This window comes from Festucalex cinctus, chromosome 1 (assembly GCF_051991245.1).
Source record: "Festucalex cinctus isolate MCC-2025b chromosome 1, RoL_Fcin_1.0, whole genome shotgun sequence".
Classification (NCBI taxonomy): domain Eukaryota; kingdom Metazoa; phylum Chordata; class Actinopteri; order Syngnathiformes; family Syngnathidae; genus Festucalex; species Festucalex cinctus.
In genome coordinates this window covers 36,264,004-36,286,610 of record NC_135411.1, presented here as the reverse complement: position 1 = coordinate 36,286,610, position 22,607 = coordinate 36,264,004, and the positions used below count along the sequence as shown (strand labels likewise).

General features: G+C 46.8%; 1 protein-coding gene across 2 annotated transcripts; it reads left to right on the top strand.

The window, feature by feature from the left end:
- The first annotated feature begins 886 nt into the window (after window positions 1–886).
- Window positions 887–21,883, top strand: LOC144026389 (axin-2-like). Of its 2 annotated transcripts, none has more exons than XM_077533058.1 (11): window positions 887–6,233; window positions 7,049–7,979; window positions 9,471–9,590; window positions 12,338–12,440; window positions 14,027–14,143; window positions 14,244–14,749; window positions 15,476–15,649; window positions 15,792–16,013; window positions 16,099–16,227; window positions 16,651–16,803; window positions 20,687–21,883. In XM_077533058.1, exons 2-11 carry the CDS (start codon window positions 7,174–7,176, stop codon window positions 20,811–20,813), a joined length of 2,457 nt encoding a protein of 818 aa, XP_077389184.1. In that variant the 5' UTR covers window positions 887–6,233; window positions 7,049–7,173; the 3' UTR covers window positions 20,814–21,883. The 2 variants fall into 2 exon arrangements, with proteins under 2 accessions (XP_077389184.1, XP_077389176.1); XM_077533050.1 differs by having other exon boundaries at window positions 14,027–14,167.
- Window positions 21,884–22,607: the final 724 nt, after the last annotated feature.

Sequence of the window (22,607 nt, the reverse complement as noted above, 5' to 3'; positions counted from 1 at the left end):
GGCATGCTTGGAACTGACGAAGACAATTAAGAGTGCAGTTAAGACCGACTTTGAAGTAGGACATGGTGCGTAATACCCTTAAAAAGTTAAGGGATGGCAACAATCCGCCAGTTTGTTATTATGGGGGTTGGGGGTGTTTAAGATAGAAGAGTTTAAAAGGGTTCAGTTTGAGGGGAATAAAGTTGCATCATTTGAGGCACCAATTGAGCCCAGAACGATGTGTGTTTCTTGTGTCGAAATAGATAAAAGTCCGCGTGGGAGTCGTCGCCCACCTGTGCAGTTTGATGATGGGATGAGTGTGCGGAAGATGGACGTGGGAAAGGGATGTGTCAGAGGCATCTACTGGGAGTGGGATGGCCAGGAAGAATGAGACATGAAATGTTGCGAAGGAAGGCATAGAAGAAATACAAAATGGCAGATGGGGAGTTTGTTGAAGGTTATTTATGCCCCTCCCTTGTTTTAATCCCATTTTGTGCTTGACTTTTAAGTCGAGCAATGTATAGAAACAATGTCAGATGCACTGTCTAATCCCGTTTGGGCCATGAAGCCGGCTCCACTCTGACAGTAATGACTTTCATTTCCTCTTCTTCTGGCAATCCAGCCGGCATGCAGGCACGCACTTCACAGGCCGGACGCCACTTTGTTCCGCCATGCTTGACAGGATGGCCATCCTTCTCCCAAATCAGCCTTAACCCCAAACCCTGGACTCCTTCACTCATTCTTAATCCATCGCTTGAACCCCCGCCCCCCCCCCCCCCCCCCAACTTCCTCCTCCATGCCTCCAGTGAGCTGATTAACTCGCTCACTCCTTCAACAGACGCCACATTTGATGTCTTACCTCCACTTCCTACACTCACCCCACCCAACAACAAATGATTTATTTCGACTGCTGTTTTCAACTAACAGAAGCAAAGAAATTGAACTTTCTGTGAGATGTAATCAAGTTGGTGATGTGATGCTCATTTCTGATTTGTATCGGTATTCTTTTATTGTCATCAATTGCGCAATGCAAATTTTCATGAATTATTTGCATTATTCCATTCATGGATCAATTTTCCTCATGAAGGCAGTGGGTAAACTGAATCCTATCAGAGGCTAACACTGAAAGGCAATTCAGTCGTTTGGTATACAACCTTTCTGTATTTTCATTGTCAAGTGTGGTGTCCAGTATTGGAGTATCAGCGGCAGCTACCTAAAGATAGTGTTTTAATCAAGACCACTAAGTACAGTTACAGGATGACAATGCGGTCTATGTAAGACTGAATCAAGAACAAGACCAGGTCAAAGACCTGCATGGTTCAGTCGGAGACAAGACTGAAAAGACATTTTATCCTGAGATGAAACCTGTCCCCCAAAAGTAGACCCAATACCAGTCCTGAGACCCCAAAACCAACCTCGAGAACTGAATCACTACCTAAAGGATGGAAATGGACTCACCAAAGGCTATGATTGCTTTCATACAGGTTTCTCTGTAAATTGGCGCATAAGAGTAGAGCTGTGATGTACCGGTATTCATCTGAATCTATTAGACAGAACTCACAGCAGTTGCAAGTCAAGTTTATTTATATATCCCGTAATCAGACAAGGGCTTCACATGCCCACAGTAAACAAATATCAACGACATCCCCTGATCGAACCACAAAAGGGCAAGGAAAAACTAAAAAAAAAAAAAAAAAAGATCAGGGAAAAATAAATAAATAAAAAATAAGACGTTACACATTCAGATAAATCGATTTGTCTTGACCTCAGTCGACTGCCTCTGATGCTCCCTCCAAAGACAGCAAATTTAAACCACATCCGGCACGGTCCCAGTACAATCTGTGAAAATCACATCTCAGTGCTTGAAAGTGTGTAAAAGAGGCTTAGAATTGGTCGACAGACTATCGTCATTTCCATGTGGCAACAGGAATTGAAAGTAAGGACAACTTTGGGGCCTTTCTGTGTGGAATTTGCATGTTCTCATGCTTGTGTGGGTTTTCACCACAGTATATACACAGTCAATCAGCATCTAGATCCCTTGACCAAGGTGCTGACACAAAATTTGGGTTTGGTCCCTGGGTGCAACACAGTTGCCACTGCTTCTTCTGGAATGGCTTAAATACAGACAAGTTTCACTGACGGCAGTGGAATGAACAGTCAATTTTATTTGTCTTAGCCATAAAATTGATGTGGCCACCAAGGTACAATGTAGTAAAAGAGGTAGTTCACGTCAGTTCCATAGGGATTGGTGAATCCTGATCAGGCTTTGTGTTTTTGTGCATTACGAACTAAGGAAGAACTTCGGAAGATAAGAGATCCAAAATATAAGCAGTAGTGGCTAGCACGTCTGCCTCGTGGTTCTGTGGTTTGGATTTTGAGGCCCTGGCCTTCATCTTTGGAGTGTGTTTGTTCTCTCCGTGCTTGCATGGGTTTTCTCGAGGTACTAGAGCGTCTGCTCACATTCCAAAGACTAAATTCTCCATAGGTCTGAGCGTGAATGTTTTTTAGTCTGGACAAGCTGAACTGTAGTGCTTGATGGTAGCGTGGCTTTCCCACCCCACTCATTTCTGGTGTGTTGACACTCATGCAGCTCCTCACTCCCATCAGAGGCCATTGTCCCCCCCTGTTGTCACCTACTTTGAAGCGCTAGCCTCCATTTCCTCTCACGGCGGTCGCTTGTGGCCCGGGGTGTGTACACACCAAACAAATTTGAAACAGAACCCTCTCCCACCCTCCAACTCCACCCCCTGCGCAACATGGACTGGCTCGGCTCCCCACTTTTATCTCCTGGCTTTTCCTCGTCGGGTCCGCGTGAGCTGACTTCCTCCTCATGGCCCTGCTTGATAATTGCCATAAGCTTCCCTCTTGGTTTCGTTTTCCATTGTCCTCCCCCAGATTCTTGGCTCCGGCTACAGATAAAGGGATGAATACTTCAAAGGGGTCTTGCAGAAGAGTTTAACCCCGAGCCGAGAGGAGCGGGACACAATACTGTAATTGAGAGCAGTTAGTGATCACAGGGCTGCGAACTCCGGCCAGGACTTCGCCGGTCGACGTGCACACACCCTCCAGTGTTTATGGTGGCCACTGAGGTGGCCAGTAGCAGTTACGACCGCCGTAAAGAAAAATCACTGTAGAACTCCAAAGAAGTTGAAAAGAATGCGTTTTCATGACTTTGGACAGCAGCAGCAGAAGACGCTTTGTCACTTCAATACATGCAAATAAAAGAAGTAGAATTAATCAGACGTTTGATTTATGTGCACTATTTATAGTGCTCTTTGTAGTGGAGCTGAGTGTGACCTGTCCCGGTAATAATATATTCTCCAACTGAGCGATGGTTACACCCCATAACCTCTTCTCTGCACCCCCGCTTTCAAATGTCTTTTTTTAAGGGCCAGAAGCCAAGGATGACCCCAGTCCTGGCTGAGTCGCAGATCCGGGGTCGGCTCCTACGGACGAACCGACCTCTAAGGAGACCTCCCATGAGCCATGTAGGGGGTTGACAAGGCAGGACATGAGAGCCCAACTGGCCCCTGCTACTGGCAGGGGGTCCTTGCCATCGGCATGGCTCTCCACCCTGGTGGGTTTTCCACCAGAGGTCAGCCGATGCGCTCTTACGCAGTGTTTGAACAGCTTTTATAATTGTAGCATATCTGCCACGTTGTGTGTCTGAACTGATGGAAGCGCTAAATTGTGATTGGGCCTGCCTGCCACTGCTTTCACTGTGATTCAATTTGTTTCATCACACCGAATAGCTACGATGCATCATGCACACGCTGCATTAGCCAGCTGTGGCTAAATAAACAGGGACATTGTCTGTCTTCCATTGTAAGTTTTATAGCCGTATGACCCACATGAGTCGCTTCTAATTCAGCCAGTAAAAAATGCAACAGATGGACGACCTGCTAAGGGTTTATCTACATCCACAAGAATTCTATGAACTCATTGGCCACTTCATTGGGAAAACATGGAATTGAATGAAAGAGTATTTAATTTATTATGTTGATTATGCATTTGTAGTTTAATAGAAGTGCTGTGCAAAAGGGCACTCAACAGAAGTCTTGCGTGTTGAGGATTCCGTTTGAATTGAGAGGTTTTGTGCTGTTGTTTTTTTTTGTTTTTTTTTTGTGCAAGTAGTGAGTGCACTGAAGTGGCGATAAAAGTGGCCTCTGAATAGCGACTGACCTTTTAAGTCATCTTTTCATGAGTTACTTCATCTATATCAATGTTCCCCAGCCTTTATTGACGGCGGCACACTACCAAACAAAAATGGCACAAAAGGTTTAGACAGTGGGAACTTGGGTTAGGAATTTAACTTGTTCTGTGAATTCGTTCACAACCTAAAACAATTGTAAATTCAAACAACGTTTACCCCTGGAATGAATGGATACGCAATTAATTCATTGCAGCTCCAAAACAAAGTTATATTTACCGTATTTTTATCGACGTATGGATAAAATAAATACTGTAGAATAAAGTGTGACAATCAGCTCGATCAGTGCAAGAAAAAGCACAAACGTGCATTCATGCAAAGATGAAAATGGGGCCTTAACCCTCATAGTTTCTCCTCAAAAATCTTGTGTAACCAGATTAATTGGTAAACCATGTCATTGGTAAGCCCAGATGTCCTTGACTTCCGAGTTTAATTTTTTGTTCCTTGATTGCGCTGACACACAATTTAGTTGTAATATACATCAATAATGAGGTTCTTGCCTCAATGTATTCACAAATGTACTTACTCATTGTGAAATCTGGGCCTGTTTAGTTGAACACAATGCTGCTATTATTCTGTTGTGTGAATGGCAGCAGTTAATTAACAAGTTAATTGTAGCCTACCTCCTGTCGTCAAGTGGTAGCACATTTATTGTTCTGCCTGTTGCTATAACATCACTGGTGTGGATAAATGAACAAAGATACATCATTTCTGGTAACAAACCAATCATTTTCAAATAAATTGAGCGAAACTGATTTCCCGAGACACACCTGAGGTTCTGTCCCAGGACAGAAGTTCAAAATGACTACGCTCATTAACTTTTATGAAAATTGACAACTGAATGTTGCAGTCATCATTTTGTTAGCCCAACAAGTACAGTGACATCCCTGTATGCTGTGTTTGATCGGGCTAAACGCTTATCATGATGGCTTTGAATGCAGTCTCAGCCGGATCTGAGGTGTTGTGCTCAAATTACACGCTATCTTGTGGGAGCACTTGTTACAGCGTCTCTGCGTGTCGCCACTGGCGGGCGCTGTTGAGTGATGTTTTCTCTTTGCAAGTCTGCAGACGGTCTTTTTTTTTTTTTTTTTTTTTAATTAGAGCGCTATATATAAACTTTTACCCTGCGTGGGTTTACTGCATAAATAAATAGGATGGAGGGATTCTAATAGGCTCTCTGTTGTGCTGTTAAAAATCATATTAGAGCGAACCGTTTGTTGCACGTCTGTGCATGCGTTGTGCATCCCCGAGGCTTCCAACGGGTTAATCTCGCAAACTATGCAGAGGAAAAGAGAGGGAGAAAGGGAGGAGGGGGAAAAAATCCCTTTTAAAGTTGATGTAGCAACAGAGGGATTGCAGCGATAATGCTATTGGGGCGGCGGATCAGTTACTTGTGACGCGCCAAAGCCTCGGGGAGTTGGCGCAAGATTGCTCGCCTTTGATAAGGTCCTGGCCACGCACACGCAACAGTCGTGGCGAGAAGGAGCGCAATCCGAACGAGACCCTCGGTGTGTGTGTGTGTGTGTGTGTGTGTGTGTGTGTGCTCACGCCGGCGCGACCACGCCACACGACACATTTGCGCTACTTTTTTGGAGTTGTTTTTTTTTTGGCGACGTAAAGCGGCGAGGCCGGCGTCGGGTTGTTATGTAGCTTCCAGGACCCGCTGGTCGGCTGCTTACTTTGAAGTGAGGAGGAGGAGGAGGGAGTCGCCTTGAGGAGAAGAGGAGAGCCACAGTTGCGCCATGGCAGCCTAAAAGGCACCGCCAGCAGGAGCAGGAGGGAGGAGGAGACTACGAGACGAGGAGGAGGGCGGGAGGCAAGCGCTGTTTTTCACTCCCCCTTTTCCTTCTCGCCAGTTCATTTTCCTCTCCGCCAAAGCGTGGACGGACGGACGGACGGACGGAGCCGAACCAAGCCGGAGGAGGAGAGGGGGGCCTCCCCACCGTGGATTATAAACATTCCGTGGATACAATTGTGACTTTTTCCTCAAAGGAAAACACGCGGAATTTGTTCGTTTTAAGGAGCGAACTCGTCGGGGTCGATGGTAAGTTAGTGCTCGCCTCCTTTTTTCTTCTTCAATGGAGTTCACTTTGATGTGCCGTTGACTCGCCTTTGAAGTTGCCTTCCAAGCCAGTTGGGAGGGGGAGCGCTTATTTTAGAACATTTTCAACTCCAAAGTAAACGTAAACCAATTATTTTTACTTTAGCGTCGCTTTCTTTTTGATAGCAGTTCACATTTTGAACTTAATACATTTTGCAGAACTACTCTACATTCTCACGTTGGAATTTTTACACAGGGTTGGACCTTAAAAAGTCACACTACAAAAACACATCAGAGCACTTCAATGGGGCTTCTGATGCCATAGAAGTACTGGAGAAACTTTAAATTAATCCAGCGGCGTGCGGAAAACTTGGTCAACTATTTCTTGGTCACGTTTTTCCTGAATTTGGGTATAGTTTGTCCCACATTTGAGTCTCGCAGGTACTCGGTTGTGGGACGGAACGACGACGTGAAGCACATGTCGCGGCTGATCCGGAAACCTCGTCTGAGTTTGGACTGTTCAATTTAGTTTAAAAGACGCAGGTTTTATCTGTCCAGGCTCAAAGAATGGACAGGTCTTGTACAATTGCACAATCTCGCAATTCTTGCAGTAAGTGCCAGATACAGTATGTGAAACTGAAATAAAGTTGGAGATGTAAAGCATATGTTTATGCAATACAGCTGCATAATTTCCCTAATACTGTGTGGACTGGTATGTCTTCCTGTAAAAGTTAGCAAGGGGTTTGGGATGGGGGGAACATTTCCCTTTGATGTTGAGAAGGATCAGGTTTTGATTAGATCAATACTTTGTGTTCTAGAGTGAAGACAGGCTGCCTGAGAGAAGCTCCCTGCTGACATAAGAGAGTGAGGAGATTACAGGCGAAGCTCAGAAGGCGGAACACACTCACTCGCAAGGCGTCTTCTCCCGCTGCCTTCAAGAGCCATGAGCTGGCTGCTCGTGGACCATATCGCCAGCAGTTTCCGAGAAGATGCTCCTCGACCCCCGGTGCCCGGGGAGGAGGGCGAGTCGCCCTGCTACCCCGGCAAACGCACCATAATGAAACCGGAGCCCAGCAAATCGGTCACGCTCAGCCCGCCAGGCTCCTCGGCCAGGAGGAACGAGGATGGTCTCGGGGAGCCTGAGGGTAGCGCCTCCCCGGACTCGCCACTGTCCCGTTGGACCAAATCTCTGCATTCTCTCCTTGGGGACCAGGACGGCGCCCTCCTATTTCGGACCTTCCTGGAGGCGGAGAAGTGCGCCGACACATTGGACTTTTGGTTCGCTTGCAACGGCTTCAGGCAAATGAACCTCAAGGATACCAAAACGCAGCGAGTGGCCAAAGCCATTTACAAGCGCTACATCGAAAACAACAGCGTCGTCGCTAAGCAGCTCAAGCCCGCCACCAAGACCTTCATCCGGGATAACATCAAGAAACAGCACATTGACTCAGTGATGTTCGACCAGGCGCAGACGGAGATCCAGACAAACATGGAGGAGAACGCCTACCAGATGTTTTTGTCTTCTGACGTTTTCTTCAAGTTCGTGAGGAGCGGCGGAGAGAACCCCAGTCACATCAACGCCAACGGCCTGAGCGACCTGCAGGTCATGTGCGGATATCTTCCCACGCTCAACGAAGAAGAAGAGTGGAGTTTTGATTTCAAAAACAAAACGGCCAGCGGGCTGCTGGTGAAGACGCAGAGGCCCGCCGTGTCCGTGAGGGGGCTGGAGGTCATGGAGAGGGGCTACAGGTAAGACTTTTTATTCATCTTCATACTTTAGTTGGAGTTGTAAACCGAGTGGCACCTTTTCCATTGCTGGTCTTAATGCTGTCACCTTCCTGAGCAGCAGCAGCCTTTTGCTGGCACTCGCCCGGATTTCCGGTGCTTTGAAATTGTTCCGCGGAACCGGGGGGGAAGTGTGGGGTGGTGGGGGAGATCGTCTTCCACTGGAAAAGTTCACGGTCCAGGCAGGGTTGGCTTGGCTTCCTGATGACCGCAATGCTACGCTCGCTCTGCCGCGCTCTGACCTTGACGCGTTTTGGCAGCAGCAGTAGTGAAGTGAAGTTGAAGTGCTCAGCTTGATGATGATGATGTCATGCACCTTTCTCATGGCCTTTGTCACGAGTGTGAAACTGACGTGCATGCAAACACGACTTTATAGCCTCATAAAATAGCTAATCTTTTGGTGAGTCGCATTTGGTGAAGTGGCCTACAAAGTTTACAACTTGTATATTGACGAGTCGTCCAGCGGCTTCGTCTTTGCAGATAATGCCGGCGCTTTGGGGCTTAGCTCGAATCATCGGATGCTTTTTCAGCCCCTCCCCTCTCTCCCGTTGTCATCATCCAGACTCAAAACATGTGGAAGCCATTTCTCCCTTCTCCCCGTCTTTTTGCATCTTCTCATCGGACGCTTTGAAAACATAAAAAAAAAATCCAAATGGCAGCAGCTACAGTTGAGAATAAGCGCACCCCTCCTCAGCCCCCCACCATCATCCACCAGCCTTCTTCTTCTTCCCACTTTCTTGTTTGCGTCAACTCTCCTCTGATTCCCTCCGCCTTTCTCTCCACTTTTATCCCTTTTCTTCCTTTTGAGAAGTCAGGAGTGCATTTGGAGCGAAAGTGAGGGGAGAGGAGCTGAACAGAGGAGGAGGAGGGGGGCTTAGTGCACCTCTTGAAATAAAGCGAGGGAGGAGAAAGGATAAATGAGAGGGGAAGAATGCAAGGCCAGCTGTGTTAAATACCTGACTCTTTGCGAGCCCCTCTGAAGGTCAAGCCTGAAGCTGGGGGCCCAATACAGTGTTAGTCATGCTAGCCCACCCCTCCATTTCATTCCTACTCCCAGCACACACTCACGCATCGGTTCTGTTTTGTTTCTGGCCACTCCCCCTGCACCGTAGCAAGGATGCGTGCACAGCAGGACGTCAACGCTGAGGAAAGAGTGAGTTGCGAACGAAGGAAGTGGAAAGAGGGAAGCTGCTGGCCTCTGAAGACGGAAGAAATGGGGCATAAAAGAGGCGGGGGAAGTTTTCCCAGTGCAGTTGAATTTGAATTTCGGGTTGCTAAGTAGCCATTTAGAGGCTTGATTACATCACCTTTGACGCAAAACATGAGTAAGATGCCTCCTCGGCCGGGGTTCAACACTTGTGGGGCGCCCGGCTGTCAGACTCTCCATGTTGTCATTCTACTATCAACTTTTTGTTGTGTACACACTCAGCGGATGTTTGTGGCTGTGACTTTCAGGTCGCACAAAGGAGACACATGCCACATGGGCTCTTTGGCTCCAGTCAGCAGCACCAATGACAGCGAGGTGTCTAGCGACGCCTTGACGGACGACAACATGTCTGTGACCGACAGCAGCGTGTAAGTTGACAAATAACGTTTCATCTCCTACCATCGAGTTGACATTTTGTAAAAAGGCTGAAGGTTTTCAAGTAATTTTTTGCTTTCAAGTTTTACTGTTTTGGTCCGGTCAATTTTAATATTTTTCACAATTTAGTAAATCCTCATCATGTGAGTCTGGTATTTTTACAAACTTATCATACTATCCCTCCTGGGTGGGGGAAGGTTCAGAATGTTCTGAGTTCCTATTTCCATGCTAAGACTAATGCTTATACTTGCAGTGACATTTTTTGGGACCTCTAAACATTTGTATTCTTTCACTTCTGTTACTTGTGTTTCTGTTTGAGTTTTACATCAGTGCCAGCATTGTCTTTTCAGTCAGTCTTCAAGCTCTCATTGGACCTATGGAAAAAAAGCAGAATAGAACTTTGTCACAGGAACAATAAAAATCAGCCAATCAAAAGCAAATAGTGGGCTTTTTAAAGTGTTGCTTTGTCTTGAGAGCATTAAACTTTGGAAATCCTTATTCTTTTGTTGAAAGTAACGCCGTAGCATATTCATCCATCCATCCATCCATCCATCCATTTTCTTGACCGCTTATTCCTCACAAGGGTTGATATATTGTAACATTGTATTTTCTATTAATAACATTTTTTTTTAACTTGCCCCCTCTTCAACACTTGCATAACATGTGTTGAGGGCTGTGTGAGTTGAAACAAGTTGTGTGGGGTGTGTGGTTTAACAAAAATAAAAAATAAAAATAAAACAAAAAAAGCCAGACACAAATCTTGCAATTCAGGTAATGTTCAAGAAGTAGCTGTCAACAATGATCATTGTAATTCCAATGGTGTTTGGGCGCATATGTGAATGACGATTGCTTCATTCCACTGAGGGACGGGACGACTCAACAAAATGGCGTGGCGTCATAAGGTCATGTTGTCACTGCATGAACTTTGGGCACTTTTGTACAGAACATGTAAACGTGATGAGCCACGTCCGAGTAGCGCCAAGATGGAGACATTCATGTTGGGCCCCGCAATTGAGTGTGCACCTCTCTTTATGTAGAGTCTCCCATATGAGCAATGTAGCATATGTGCTTCAAAGTCACCGTTAGCCTATTTTCTATATGTACTTTGCTCTGTACAGTGACACGCCCCCACCCACCTTCATCACATTTGTTCCCATTCCCAATCAGAACGTCGGTTTAATGGGCCCGCAAACATGCGAATCTTGTGCATGGATAAAGAAGTGAATAGAAAAGAAGCAAGGGGAAAAAACAGCAAGCGAGGACGCAGTTGGGTGGGAAGAGAAAGAGAGCGGCGGAGGGGGAATTTTTGCTTATATCTTATTTATGGATTTGCTTGGACGCTGGGGAATGCAGCTGCGCACAGACTTCAAACATTACCTTATCTTACAAACCAGCCTTTTGATGTGCGGAGATCAGAGGCAGCGCTTGCCAAATGAAGATTGGGGAGGGAGGGGGGAGCGGCAGTGGGGGCGACCGCGCTTATGCGCATGACTGTGGCATTTCAAAGCAAAAGTAGAAAAGTGCTGCTCACTTAGGCTCGGTCACCAGGACACGGCGGCCAGAAAAGACGCTCTTTCGCTCTGTCAAGTGCCAGGCCGTTTGAAGCTCCAGCGAGGCCGTTCGATGCCGGCCGTTGAGCCAGGCAGCCCTGCAGATCAGCAACATGCTCACATCTGGGGTACAAACTCACGACGGAATGCGATCAGTGTTCTTGGATTTTGAAATGGGAAACAGAAAAGGCATGTTTGCCTGAGCCTGAGCTGCAAATGAGTGTTTTTTTTTCTAGGGTAGGACCTCTTTTAGGCCAAGTCGTACTCTGTAGTTAATCACTTACCTTTTATGCTTAATCCAGTTGTCAGTGCCAGATTTGTATCGATCAGAGTAATGCTGCCCAGAGGAGTTGTGCCATAGCACGATTGTAGCTCAACTCCCCATGCTTGTCATGTTGACTTAGCCTATAATCCAAATCATGATATTCTTAAAACATGAACTTGTTAGCTTTTGAAATGGCAGAACCGCAAGATGCCCCTTCCAACTCCCAGCATTTATGCTCCAATCCAGATACGTAGTTTCAAATACATACGTTTGAAGATAAATTCTCCAGCAAGCCTCCTGCAACTGTTTGTCTCATGTGCCTTTTATTTCCCTGGTCATGGGCATCTGACTGGAGTGAGCAAAACTTTTGCTAATGCCAGTTTAATTGCGCTAAGCAGAAAGGAAGAGGAAACCTAGCTAGTACTACTATAAATAACTCTTATCCTAGCTATTTATTTCTAAAACATGTATTTGTTGATCATACTCTAGGTGACTTGTGTCACTTTTATACGTCAACAGAAATTGAGGAAGACAAACAGGAGAGAGGATTCCAAGTTGCTTATTACGCTGCATCATACTCCACCATTTTACACTTAGCTGAGTTCAATAGTGGGTTCGACTGTGTTGCTGTGCTGCGATTTCACCCTATTAACGGAGATGCCGCAGCCATCCTGCCTATAGACACTCAAGTGGAAACCTGAGCCAAATCAGCGTTCACATTGACACCATGGCTAATTGAAGTGAACTCACTCACCCACCAAAACAGGAATTGCTTGGCAATTTCCGACCGAGTGTCACTTTTTTAATCTCCTATTAAGCCTGAAATGAAAGATGAGAATCGGCATCTTCCTCGATGGTTGTTTTGATCTTTGAATTTGTCTGACAATGAATAATTATTGTGGCGCTCTGTTTGATGCCTTTTCAGAGATGGCATCCCTCCTTACAAACTGAGCTCCAAGAAGCTGCTTCAGAGGGAGATGCAGCGGAACGTGCGGATGAACAGCCAAGTGTCTCTGCCTGATTTCCCTGTAAGTAGATTAACATGCACACACTAACTGCACACGTCACATGCGAGACTTTTTCAAGGTTTCCAGAGCACCCTCTGTTGCGAGTCTCTTGGTTCTATGAATAGTTGCGTGCGGCAATCCAACAATGCCAGCAAAGATCTGAGGAGGAACGTCAAAGACCTTGCCTCCCACACACACACACACACACGCACATGCACACGAGCCCTCTCGCTACCTTTGGTGTCACCTCCACCCCCCATTCGGGTTCCTTGAAGTCTGCGGGAGAGCAGGAGGTCTCTAAGCTGTTTATCGCCACAGTGCTCACAACACGCCGGGGTTCGTCTTCCCCAACCGGTGATGCAAATATGGAGAACGCAGCCCGCCAGATGAGGGAAGATCTTGTGCCGCTTTATCCCGGGGGCTCTGAAATGAGCCCAACAAAAACACAAAGATAGTCAGACGCGTTCCCGCGCCCGCGCACACGCGGCGCTTTGATCCAAGGATGAATGGAGCACGCGCGCAGGAAAGTGACAACTTCCAACAGAGCTGGCCCCCTTTTCTCTGGCGCAACCCCCCCGGAGGTGAGGGATCTAAGGGAAGAGTTTGAGCATGTCATGTGAGCTTTCAGTGGGTCAAAGGGGAGTTGCTAGCTTAAGGCTCCTAATGGAAGCTAACTTGAGCTTTTTGGAAGAAGTGTGAAAGCCGAGTATCTTGTGAAAATAAACTCGGCGTAACCTCAAGTTTCGTCACCGTTTTGACATGCAGCAATTTTTTTGGGAATAGATCTGCAGATTGGCTCTGGCAAGTCGTCTCCCACTCCGGCGCTCCCGCTTTGCTTTATTTTCACTTTTTTTGCCTTGTTGTTGTTTCCCCGTCTGATTTTTGGCGATGGCTGCCATTCCCTGGGTGCCGCACGCAGCCTCGGGCTCCATCGGAACGCTTCTTTTGCTCACTTTTTTTCTCTCGCCTCCCCTTCATCTCTACTACAAAGGGACGGGAGAAAACAAAACAAAAAAAATCAAGAAAGCCTCAGTGCAAAAAATGCAAATAATTTAATATGAGCACACGTGTGTGTGGGTGTGTGTGTGTGTATGTATTCTGTCACTTTAGTAGCTCAAAGCTGCCCAGCATGTGACAGGGGAGGGGATTGGGGGGGGGATACATTATCTCAACCTTTCTGATCTTCCATCCTTTTTTTGTGGCACCTTTTATGTGCCTCCTTTGCTCTCTTCACGTTCCTTTTCTCTGCCCTCCTGCGCTCATCTTTGCATCTCGGCCTGTTTTTAATCCCTCGTCCTTCCTCCCTGGAGTTCTCTTCGACCCCCTGTCGATACATGTGCCTTTTTATTCCTAAATGTAAAGCGACTGCTTCCCGTCTATCTCCGCCCAATGCGCGTGCACACACACACGCGCACACACCGCTATCAGCTCATCCTGCCTCTCACTGCGTTTTTGATTTTTGACGGGGGATACTTTGAAGTGAGAGCCCCACTAAGAATGGCTGAGGGAACCAGCCCAGTGTGAATGCAGCTACACCTTTTTAGGACAGCTCAGTGCAACCTTGAATGACGGAGGCCCAGCTAACGGGTTTTTGCTTCTCTTCGCAGCGCACCCGCTGTCCGCCGAAGGAAGGGGTCCCGGTGGAACCAGCAAAGTTTGCCGCTCAGCTCATCTCGCGCCTGGAGAGCCTGAAGAGGGAACAGGACACCCTCAGCTCTCTGGAGGTGAGGCTGCAGCAGATTCAGGAGGTTTGTGTGCTTCTCACTGGAGTCAAGTACACCTCAGTGGCTTTTATTCTACTAGTGAATTTGTGTTTGCCACTAGGAGGAAGAAAGAGAGGACACGGAGATTGTGGGAAGTGCTCAGCAGATCCCCCCGCACCCGCTGAGCCTCCTCTCCGGCTCATCTGAGGAAGACCCCCAGGCCATCCTGGACGAGCACCTCTCGCGCGTCCTCAAGACCCCCGGCTGCCAGTCCCCCACCGTCATCTGGCACTCGCCCCGCTCCAGCTCGCCGGATCACCAGCCCTTCCCGCGGGCAGGGTTAGGACTCAAGGCTTCCTTGTCCAGTCCCGAGCAGGGTGCCTTCACGCTCACCCTGGGCCCCGGCGGGACCCTCGTGAGCAGGCAGAGCACGAAGCACATCCACCACCACTACATCCACCATCACGCCAGCCCCAAGACCAAGGAGCAGTTTGAGAGGGAGGCCGCCCTCCGCGTGCGCACTCTGTGTTCCGGCGGGGGCGAGTGTCCGCCATGCCAGCCTTACCAGCGCAGCCGCAGCCTGGGCCGAGAGATGTGCGGCGCCGTCTCCACCGACGCCGGCATGGGGTCAGTATACAAAAAAACAGCTCCCCCTACGATTTTCTGTTAAGGATAGGAAGAGATCCCCTTTAATAATCCCCAGAGGGTAGGACCTGGCCAAGTCAAGTCTTTAAAGTGAGAAAGTACATAGTTAAAAAAATAAATAAATAAATGAAAGTTTTAGACCAGCACTTTTTAAAGGAAAATGTGGATCTATTTTTTGAGTCACAGATGCAATGGGCATCAGATTTTTGTAGCGAGGCTGGAAGGAGTTGTCCATATAATAAAAAAATATGTTTTGGTTGAGGACTTTTTGAAGGCAGAAGTGGATTATTTATTTATTTAATTATTTTTAGCCACAGATCAAGACAGGCGTCAGATTTTGTAGAGAAGCTGGAAGGAGTTGTCCATATAGCAAAGGGGGAAAAAAACAGTTTTAGATGAGGACTTTTTGAAGAGGGAAGTGGATTTTTTTTAATTATTATTATTATTATTTTTTGCCACAGATAGAGCCATCAGATATTTGTAGTGAGGCTGGAAGGAGTTGTCCAATGTGGTTCTGGTTTTGTCCTTAGTCCTTCTTTCAGCCATGGTTGATCAGATATCCAAGTCTTAAAAAAAAAAAAAAAAAAAAAAAAAAAAAAAAAGAGAGAGAGAGAGAGAGAGCAGACCTTCCCCACCAACTTGATTGGTTGATTTGATTGGGTCCCCACATTTGTCCCAACTTGAGAACGTTACTGGTTCTACTTGCAGGCGTTCCAGCTCTCTGTCCAGACACGTTTGTCGCGCAGAACTTGACGAGGGCGTGGCGGACAGGTGCACGGAGGAGTGCGGGCCCCTCCAGCTGCCCAGCGACACGGCCGATCCCACCCAGAATGTCTTGCAGTGGATCCTCGAAAGCAAGCGACAAGGAAGACACAAGTCGAGGTGAGCTCCACCCGTTGGTGTTAAAAACATAGAAGGATAGGAAAGTAGACCTTGTAGAATAAAGTAGACCAGTTGGCCTTTGGGTCGTTGTGTGACATATGGTGTCCTCACCTCACTAATTTGCTTCGGCATTCCCTCGCAGCGGCACCCAAAGCACCAAAAAATCTTTTGGGGGCTCCTCAACGCAGACGCACACGTGGGGCGGAGGTGGAAACTGCGCTCATCTTCGTGGCCACCAGCCGTCCCAGCCATTCATCCAAGACCCCGCCATGCCCCCCTTGCCCCCTCCCAACACTTTGGCCCAGTTGGAGGAGGCGTGCCGCCGCCTGGAGGAGGTCTCCACCACCAAGACCCCCAAGCAAAGGTACAATTTGGTTTCCAAGCCTTTGAATTGATCTCTCAAGTCGTCACTCTGTTGTTGATGATGATGATGATGATGCTCTCTGCAGGCATTCACTGTCCAGTCTCCAGCGGGACAAGAGCCACCTTGTGCCTGTGCAGAGTGGGGGGTCCACCCCTATGTCTCCTGCCAATCCTAACCCCACCAGCAGCAGCAGCATCTGTCCCCAGTCAGACGAGTATGTTGCATCACTGTAAAAAAACATCCACTATGATACATCTGCACACACTCACTCCGAAGAGAAGGAACCCACCTCCCTTATTTAAGCTACATGTCGGGCTAATGTGGAAGTCTCCCCGCACCACCTGAGCGAGACACATCTTTCATTTCGTTGTATCATCTCGACCGGCCGTCCTTCAGTCAGATGCCAGTTGGCCGATCCAGCTGAGCTTAGCAATGAGATGGCTCCTCTGAAGCAGGCCTACAAAGTCTTGGACTCAGCTGAAGGGGAATTGATAACACTGGAGCCCCCCCAAAACCTTCTTCATGCACACACACACAACAAGCACATACTTGTGGGCACTACTGGGTCACACAATTAGAGCCAGTCAGTTTCTGTACGATGTCTCACACTTTTTGTCTCCCTCTCGATCCCTCGCAGCACTGCGGAGTGTCGGAAGAGTCTAACAAGCGGCGAGACAGTGGTGACTTACTTCTTTTGCGGGGAGGAGATCCCCTACCGGAGGACCATGAAGAGCCACAGTCTCACCCTCGGCCACTTCAAGGAGCAGCTGCGCAAGAGGGGCAGCTACAGGTGTGTACTCCTACTTGACACGCATTCAGTCAAGGGCTTGAACCATGGCGTCACATGGAAGTCATCCTCGCTTAGTCAGTTGTGTTTTTACCAGTCGCAAGTACCATGACCCCTACTATTTACAAACATTCTGAGGTTGTATAGATGGAATTATTTCCACGCATCTGCACAGCTTCGTCAGCATTGTGGCTGAGCTAATTTGCGGTCTGGCAAGGCGCTGAGGTGTTGACACTCACAAGCCAACAGTTCCAAGCATGCCCAACCAATATGGGGAAGTTCAACCACGGCTACAGGCCAACATTTGACTTTGATGCGCGGCTAGAAATAACAAAAATTAGCTTGGCTTATCCTCTTAATATAAGCAGCAGAATCGTACTCACATTAGTCTTGTGTTGAGCGAGATGCGTCTCCAGAAGGAAATGCAACTGTCTCCCATCCTACTCACCTGTTGTAGCTTGTCTCAATCTGACTGATACGTTGAATGTATCATCATTTTTGCAGGTACTCAATGCTTTGCCTATTTGGGGCTTTTTATGTGGCATTTTAAAACTTGAGTTAACATTTCGAGATGGGATAGGGTTAGTGTAAGTAGTACTTTTCAAGATATTTGCTCATTTTTCAGTTAGCACAACCATTTTTGCAAAAACGCATCTGCCACTTTGAGTAAACGGCAGACGCCACATTTGATGGACAGCTGTTTTGGACCAGCTGCCACAACGAGAAGAGGCAAAAAAAGGATCGAGTATGCTCCAGGCTACCAAAAGAGGAACCAATGCGTAGCCAATCTTGCGCTTTGTACATCGTGGCTAAATCAGCAGATGCTGTTACCACACGCAAAATGTGGGAGAAATAATCTGTTTCGTTCATTTGTGCTGCTACAGTTTAATAGATAATATACAGTTGAATTTAATAACTGACCAACACCATAGAGAAGACTTTTCACGGCATCAATGACGGCGGCTGTGGCTGATTTCGTGGCTGCTAAGTTGCTAACGTATATAAATAAATAACACTGCCAAACTTTGATGGCATTTTGATCACCATAAAGGGGAAATAAATCGGGATTGTACAGACTTCGTACGTCATCTGCAATCCAACATGTCCACCTCGCACATGTATATCATGTCCTTTTCATCAAGTTGACGGATAAATGCTCGTTTTCGCCCTCCATGACATTGTAGCCCATTAACGCAGCGCCAATACTTTCCTGCTGCAGGGGGGGCGTGTTCAGAGAAAGTCACGTGATGTCAGGATCTCTATTGATGACATCATCCAGTTTGGACTCATTGTGGATCAGCACCTGTGCATTGAGTACAGCAATATTCGGATTCTGCCACAATGATTTGGGTCTAATTTGTGTTGAAGCGACTTGTGCTATCAGTTGGGTTCAAATTCAGACCCGTGTGCGCACACGTGTGTTTTGGGAGGTGAAATGAGTGAGACGAGGGAGGCGGGCGGGCGGGCGGATGGTGTTGGGGGTTAGCGAGAGAGCTTGAACTGCAGCGATTTGGGTCCCATCTGGTATTGATTTCCATGCTAAGGCACACTTAATACGCTGCTTTGAAGCCCCGGCCGCTTTCATTTCAACCAACAAAGACTCTCACAAATGGCCAGCATGCAAATGCTTCGCTGATGCTATCGGGGGGCGGACTCTCCCCCTCAAGCCTAGTCTCCCCCCGTCCTTTCAGCTGTGATGTGTGCTCGCATAGTACTCTCACAATGTTTACACACGTTTTATTTTTTGGGATGGTGGCACCAAATCATCCGGGTGAGATGGGGCCACGCTGGCCTCGAAAGAGAAGTGAGACATAATTGAAGCGATGTGTATGCGATCTTGGACTTAAGATGACGCGCGCAACTTCCACGTGTGTTGTGTACCCCATCCAACAACCTCCCCAACTCCTTCCGCTGTTCTTCCTTTCCCTCTGGCTCACTATCTCTAGTTCCTGTATCATACGTCCACATTTTCCATGGGGGGGCCAAAAGAGAGCAGAGCGGCAGGCAGGCGCTTTAATAGCAGCCAGAGAATGTGTGCAGTTGGGTCATTTCTTCAGCATGGCAGCGGTTCAACAAAGAACAGTAATGCTGCGCCCTGCCAGACGATATTGGTGCCAGATGTCAGCGCAAGCAGAGAACGAGTGAGGGAAGGAAAAGAAAAAAGAGGAGGGGGGGCAGATGTAGCCACATAAAACATGTTCCAGTGGAAATTCAGACTCTCTGGCTGTTTCTTCCCCAGCTAAAAGGACCTTTTGATGATTTCGCATGAAAGAGTCGAGACATTTGCTTTATTCATTGTTGTGTCAGGGTGATGCTCGTAATGATCATTCTTCTTGCGTACTCAACACGTCGACACCTCCTGTACGTTCCCACGTCGCTGCTTTTCATTAATGGCCACCCGCGTGCTCATTGGCCTGCGTTGGGCCCACCTCCCACCCACTAAACACCCACCACACCTTCCTCTCCCATGTTTTTCTCAAGACTTTTATAAGAATTGCGTGTTCTCATTAAAAAACAAAATGCGCACAAACATTCCAGTCGAAGCCACACACACATACACACATGGTGTGAATCAAGGCATTTTTCCATTACATAGTTAGTTAATGAGTGCATTCTGAGTGAGACCCTCCGTTAGTAACTCACCCCTGCTGCTTTGTCTTCCTCAAAAATGAGGATGGTGGTGGGTTGCATCATTAATGGCCCACTGAAGTCATGGCACACATGATGAACCAGCCCGGCCCTCACCTCCACTTTGAAAGTTTGGTGCCATCCGATAGGGAACTCCTCCTCAGCTTTTAAGGCATCTAAAAAGTCATCAGTTCTCCATTCAACTTAGATTGTGTCCTTGTGCAACATTCAGTTCATAGTTGCTACTCCATCGTATGGAACCTGAGATTTGATTTGTCCTTTGGAGCGCATTCAGCAATGCTGACAAAAAATATGCAAAGGTTTACAGTACCAACAGTACCAACATGACAGTTTGGGTTTATGGACTAGTTTGTGCAGTGGTGTAGGAATATGATGTCACACAGCAAAAGAATGTACCACCTTGTGTGCAATTGCTTTTATTGACAACAAATGATGATTTGTTTATTTAATCGGTGACCTGCCAACACAAATAGTTCTGCTCGCCAAAGTATCAGCATCAACAAGATGGACAAAAAACAAAAACAAAAAAAAAAGACAGAAATAAAGCTTGTTTTACTGTTTAATTTCCACCAGACGATTTAGTCCACGTTTAGTGGACGCTCCACTATGAGCTACATTTATACAAAGGTAGGCCAGAAATACAAAATGAAGCCAAAGTATGTTGAAGACTCTCGTTAGCCGTGGTAGCATGTTGACCCATTGTGTGCTCTTCACATGAGCACACCTGGACATTTCCCCCTTGTCTTCATCTTCATCTGAAAAACATTTAACTCAAATGTCATTTCTGGAAATAATTCCATTTTTGCAACACAAAGTTGTGAACAACCCACAGTAGGCTATTGTTAGCTAGCCACTGGCCATTACTGGTGGCCAAATTAACGCTTTAGAACACCTAAGGAGTTGAATAAAAGTCAGTTCTGTGCTAGTGTGCAGTGCACTCGTGGATTTACAATTAAATGCCTTCGTCGGAACTGTCGTATAACACAAAATGTTTTTGTTTACAAATTTCTAAAGTGAAAACAAATGTGTACATTTGCCGATGCTATGTTAGCTTATGCTAACATTGGAGTAAAGTCAGAACAGTACAGTAAGTATTTGAATGAAAAACACTTGTGGACAACAAATATAAAACAGTAAAAGAAAAGAAAGAAAAGCAATAAGTACAATGGTAACTTGTGTCTTCAAGCCATGAAGAAGAACTTGTATGTCCTAAAGTTATGATTTGTGTTTGTCACAGGTACTATTTCAAGAAGGCCAGCGATGAGTTTGAGTGCGGCGCCGTGTTTGAGGAAGTGTCGGACGATGGCTCGGTGCTGCCCACCTACGAGGGCAAGATCCTGGGCAAGGTGGAGAGGATGGACTGAGACGAACGCAGGTAAATCGAGAAGTTGTCTCGAGTGGACTCGAGAGCCCTCCAGAAACGTGTCGACAGACTCTGAAGGGGAACGACCACTCATCAAGCAAGCAGACCGGACCGGACCAGATTGGACCGTCCTATCCCCCACCGTGCCGGAGCCCTCTGTACCACTTGTAGTGTAGTGTAAAGATCTCTATTGCTATTTATTGAAGATACCCCAGCCCCACAACCTGACACTTCCATGGACATGCTGCTTGGTGATGGGCGGGGAAACACAAAACTACTCCACTTTTTTCTGTTTTTTGTTTTGTTTTGTTTTTTGTTTTTTTTCCTGTGATCATCACCTCTACAAGGAAATTGTTTTTGTAGACTGCAAACTTGACAAATACCTCTGGTGTTTCATGGGGGAACAATCCTACATTTACTACTGCAGTGCTATTTGCGCCCCCTCCCTTTTCATTTTCTCCGAAGAGTCACTTTCAATATTGAATTGTCCTCTCTGGGACTTGCCTTGATCCATCTCGTCGCAGTGCCTTTGTTTGAGTGGCGCAGGCGTTGCACAAATGGCCTTCGCCCCCGCCCCCACCCCACAAAAAAAAAGAGAAAAAGAAAAAAAGACATGTTTACATCCCGAAGAATTTTGACCAACAGAAGCTCTACAACATGCTCCCCAAATGTGCTTATTGTGTGTGCGTGCGTGACCAGAGTTGACTTGTGTGCAACTCAGAGCTGCATGATGATGATGATGATGATGATGATGACGTTTGTATGGAGTATAGCAGCTGTGCCTACATGGATTCTTGCCGTGTTTGACCCCGTTTTAAGGGGTCCTGTTACTCCCTTGGTTTTCACAAGGGGCCTAAAAAATGATGAACTAAAGATATTTTTATGCATTTTTTTTTTTTTAATCTGTATCCCATTTCATCATCCTTTTAATGTTTTATAATATTTTACTTGGCTTCCTCAGCTTCACTTAAAACTGTAAATTATGCGTTCTATAGAGCTCGGTACTTTAATTATTGTAATTATGAAGAGATGTAGCCTTTATTAAAATGTTCTATTTTTCAAATGAGCAAATGGCTTCCTATGGTTTTCTTGCGGTGGGGAGTCTACGTATGGATGGAACTTGATTTAATTGGAGTGTGTGTGCGCGTGTGTGTGTTGGTAACTTCAATCCGCATTCACCCTGCTGCGGCGAGCGCAACTTGCCGTATCCTCGCTGGAGAAATCTCCGTCAGATTTGCATCCATTATCAGCTCTTAATTTACTCCCTGTTGGAAATTAAAGCGCATTGCATTAATTTGGCCGCCAGAGCCTGACTGTGTTTATAAGTGCGAGCCAAGCACGCATCTGAAAGTGCGCGATAATGAGACTGTTAGGCAAAACATGCTATTTACACGCTAAACCGTTTGGCCTCCTGTGGCAATCTTTTTCTTTTTTTTCCCCACTTCGATCCATTGCGTTTGGCCAAAATGTCTACATTGGACGTGACGTCACAAAATGAAACAACATGGCGTCACCCAGTAAACAAGGCGTTACTAGGTTAATACCGACTTCCTGTCTCGGGCCTTCGGCACGCCGCATCCATTCGGCAGAAGACATGTAATTACAGCGGCTTGCAAATATGTAATTTTAATTTCAGAAATAGCCCGCTTAAAACGGCACTGTGATGCCGTCGCTAGCAAACACGTAAATAGGGAATTTTTCCGTCTTATTTTTAGCGGCGGATTAAAATGCATGCCCACTCGCATCCGGGTGTGTACAAATATAGCTAAGCGCCACGTGGGCGTCGCTTACAACA

Bases quoted from the DNA above. Each gene is read 5' to 3' on its own strand.
- LOC144026389 (XM_077533050.1), top strand. From the start codon at position 7,174: ATGAGCTGGCTGCTCGTGGACCATATCGCCAGCAGTTTCCGAGAAGAT. The intron at 16,228-16,650 runs GTATGTTGCATC...GATCCCTCGCAG, and splicing joins ATCTGTCCCCAGTCAGACGA to CACTGCGGAGTGTCGGAAGA. The intron at 16,804-20,686 runs GTGTGTACTCCT...TGTTTGTCACAG, and splicing joins CGCAAGAGGGGCAGCTACAG to GTACTATTTCAAGAAGGCCA.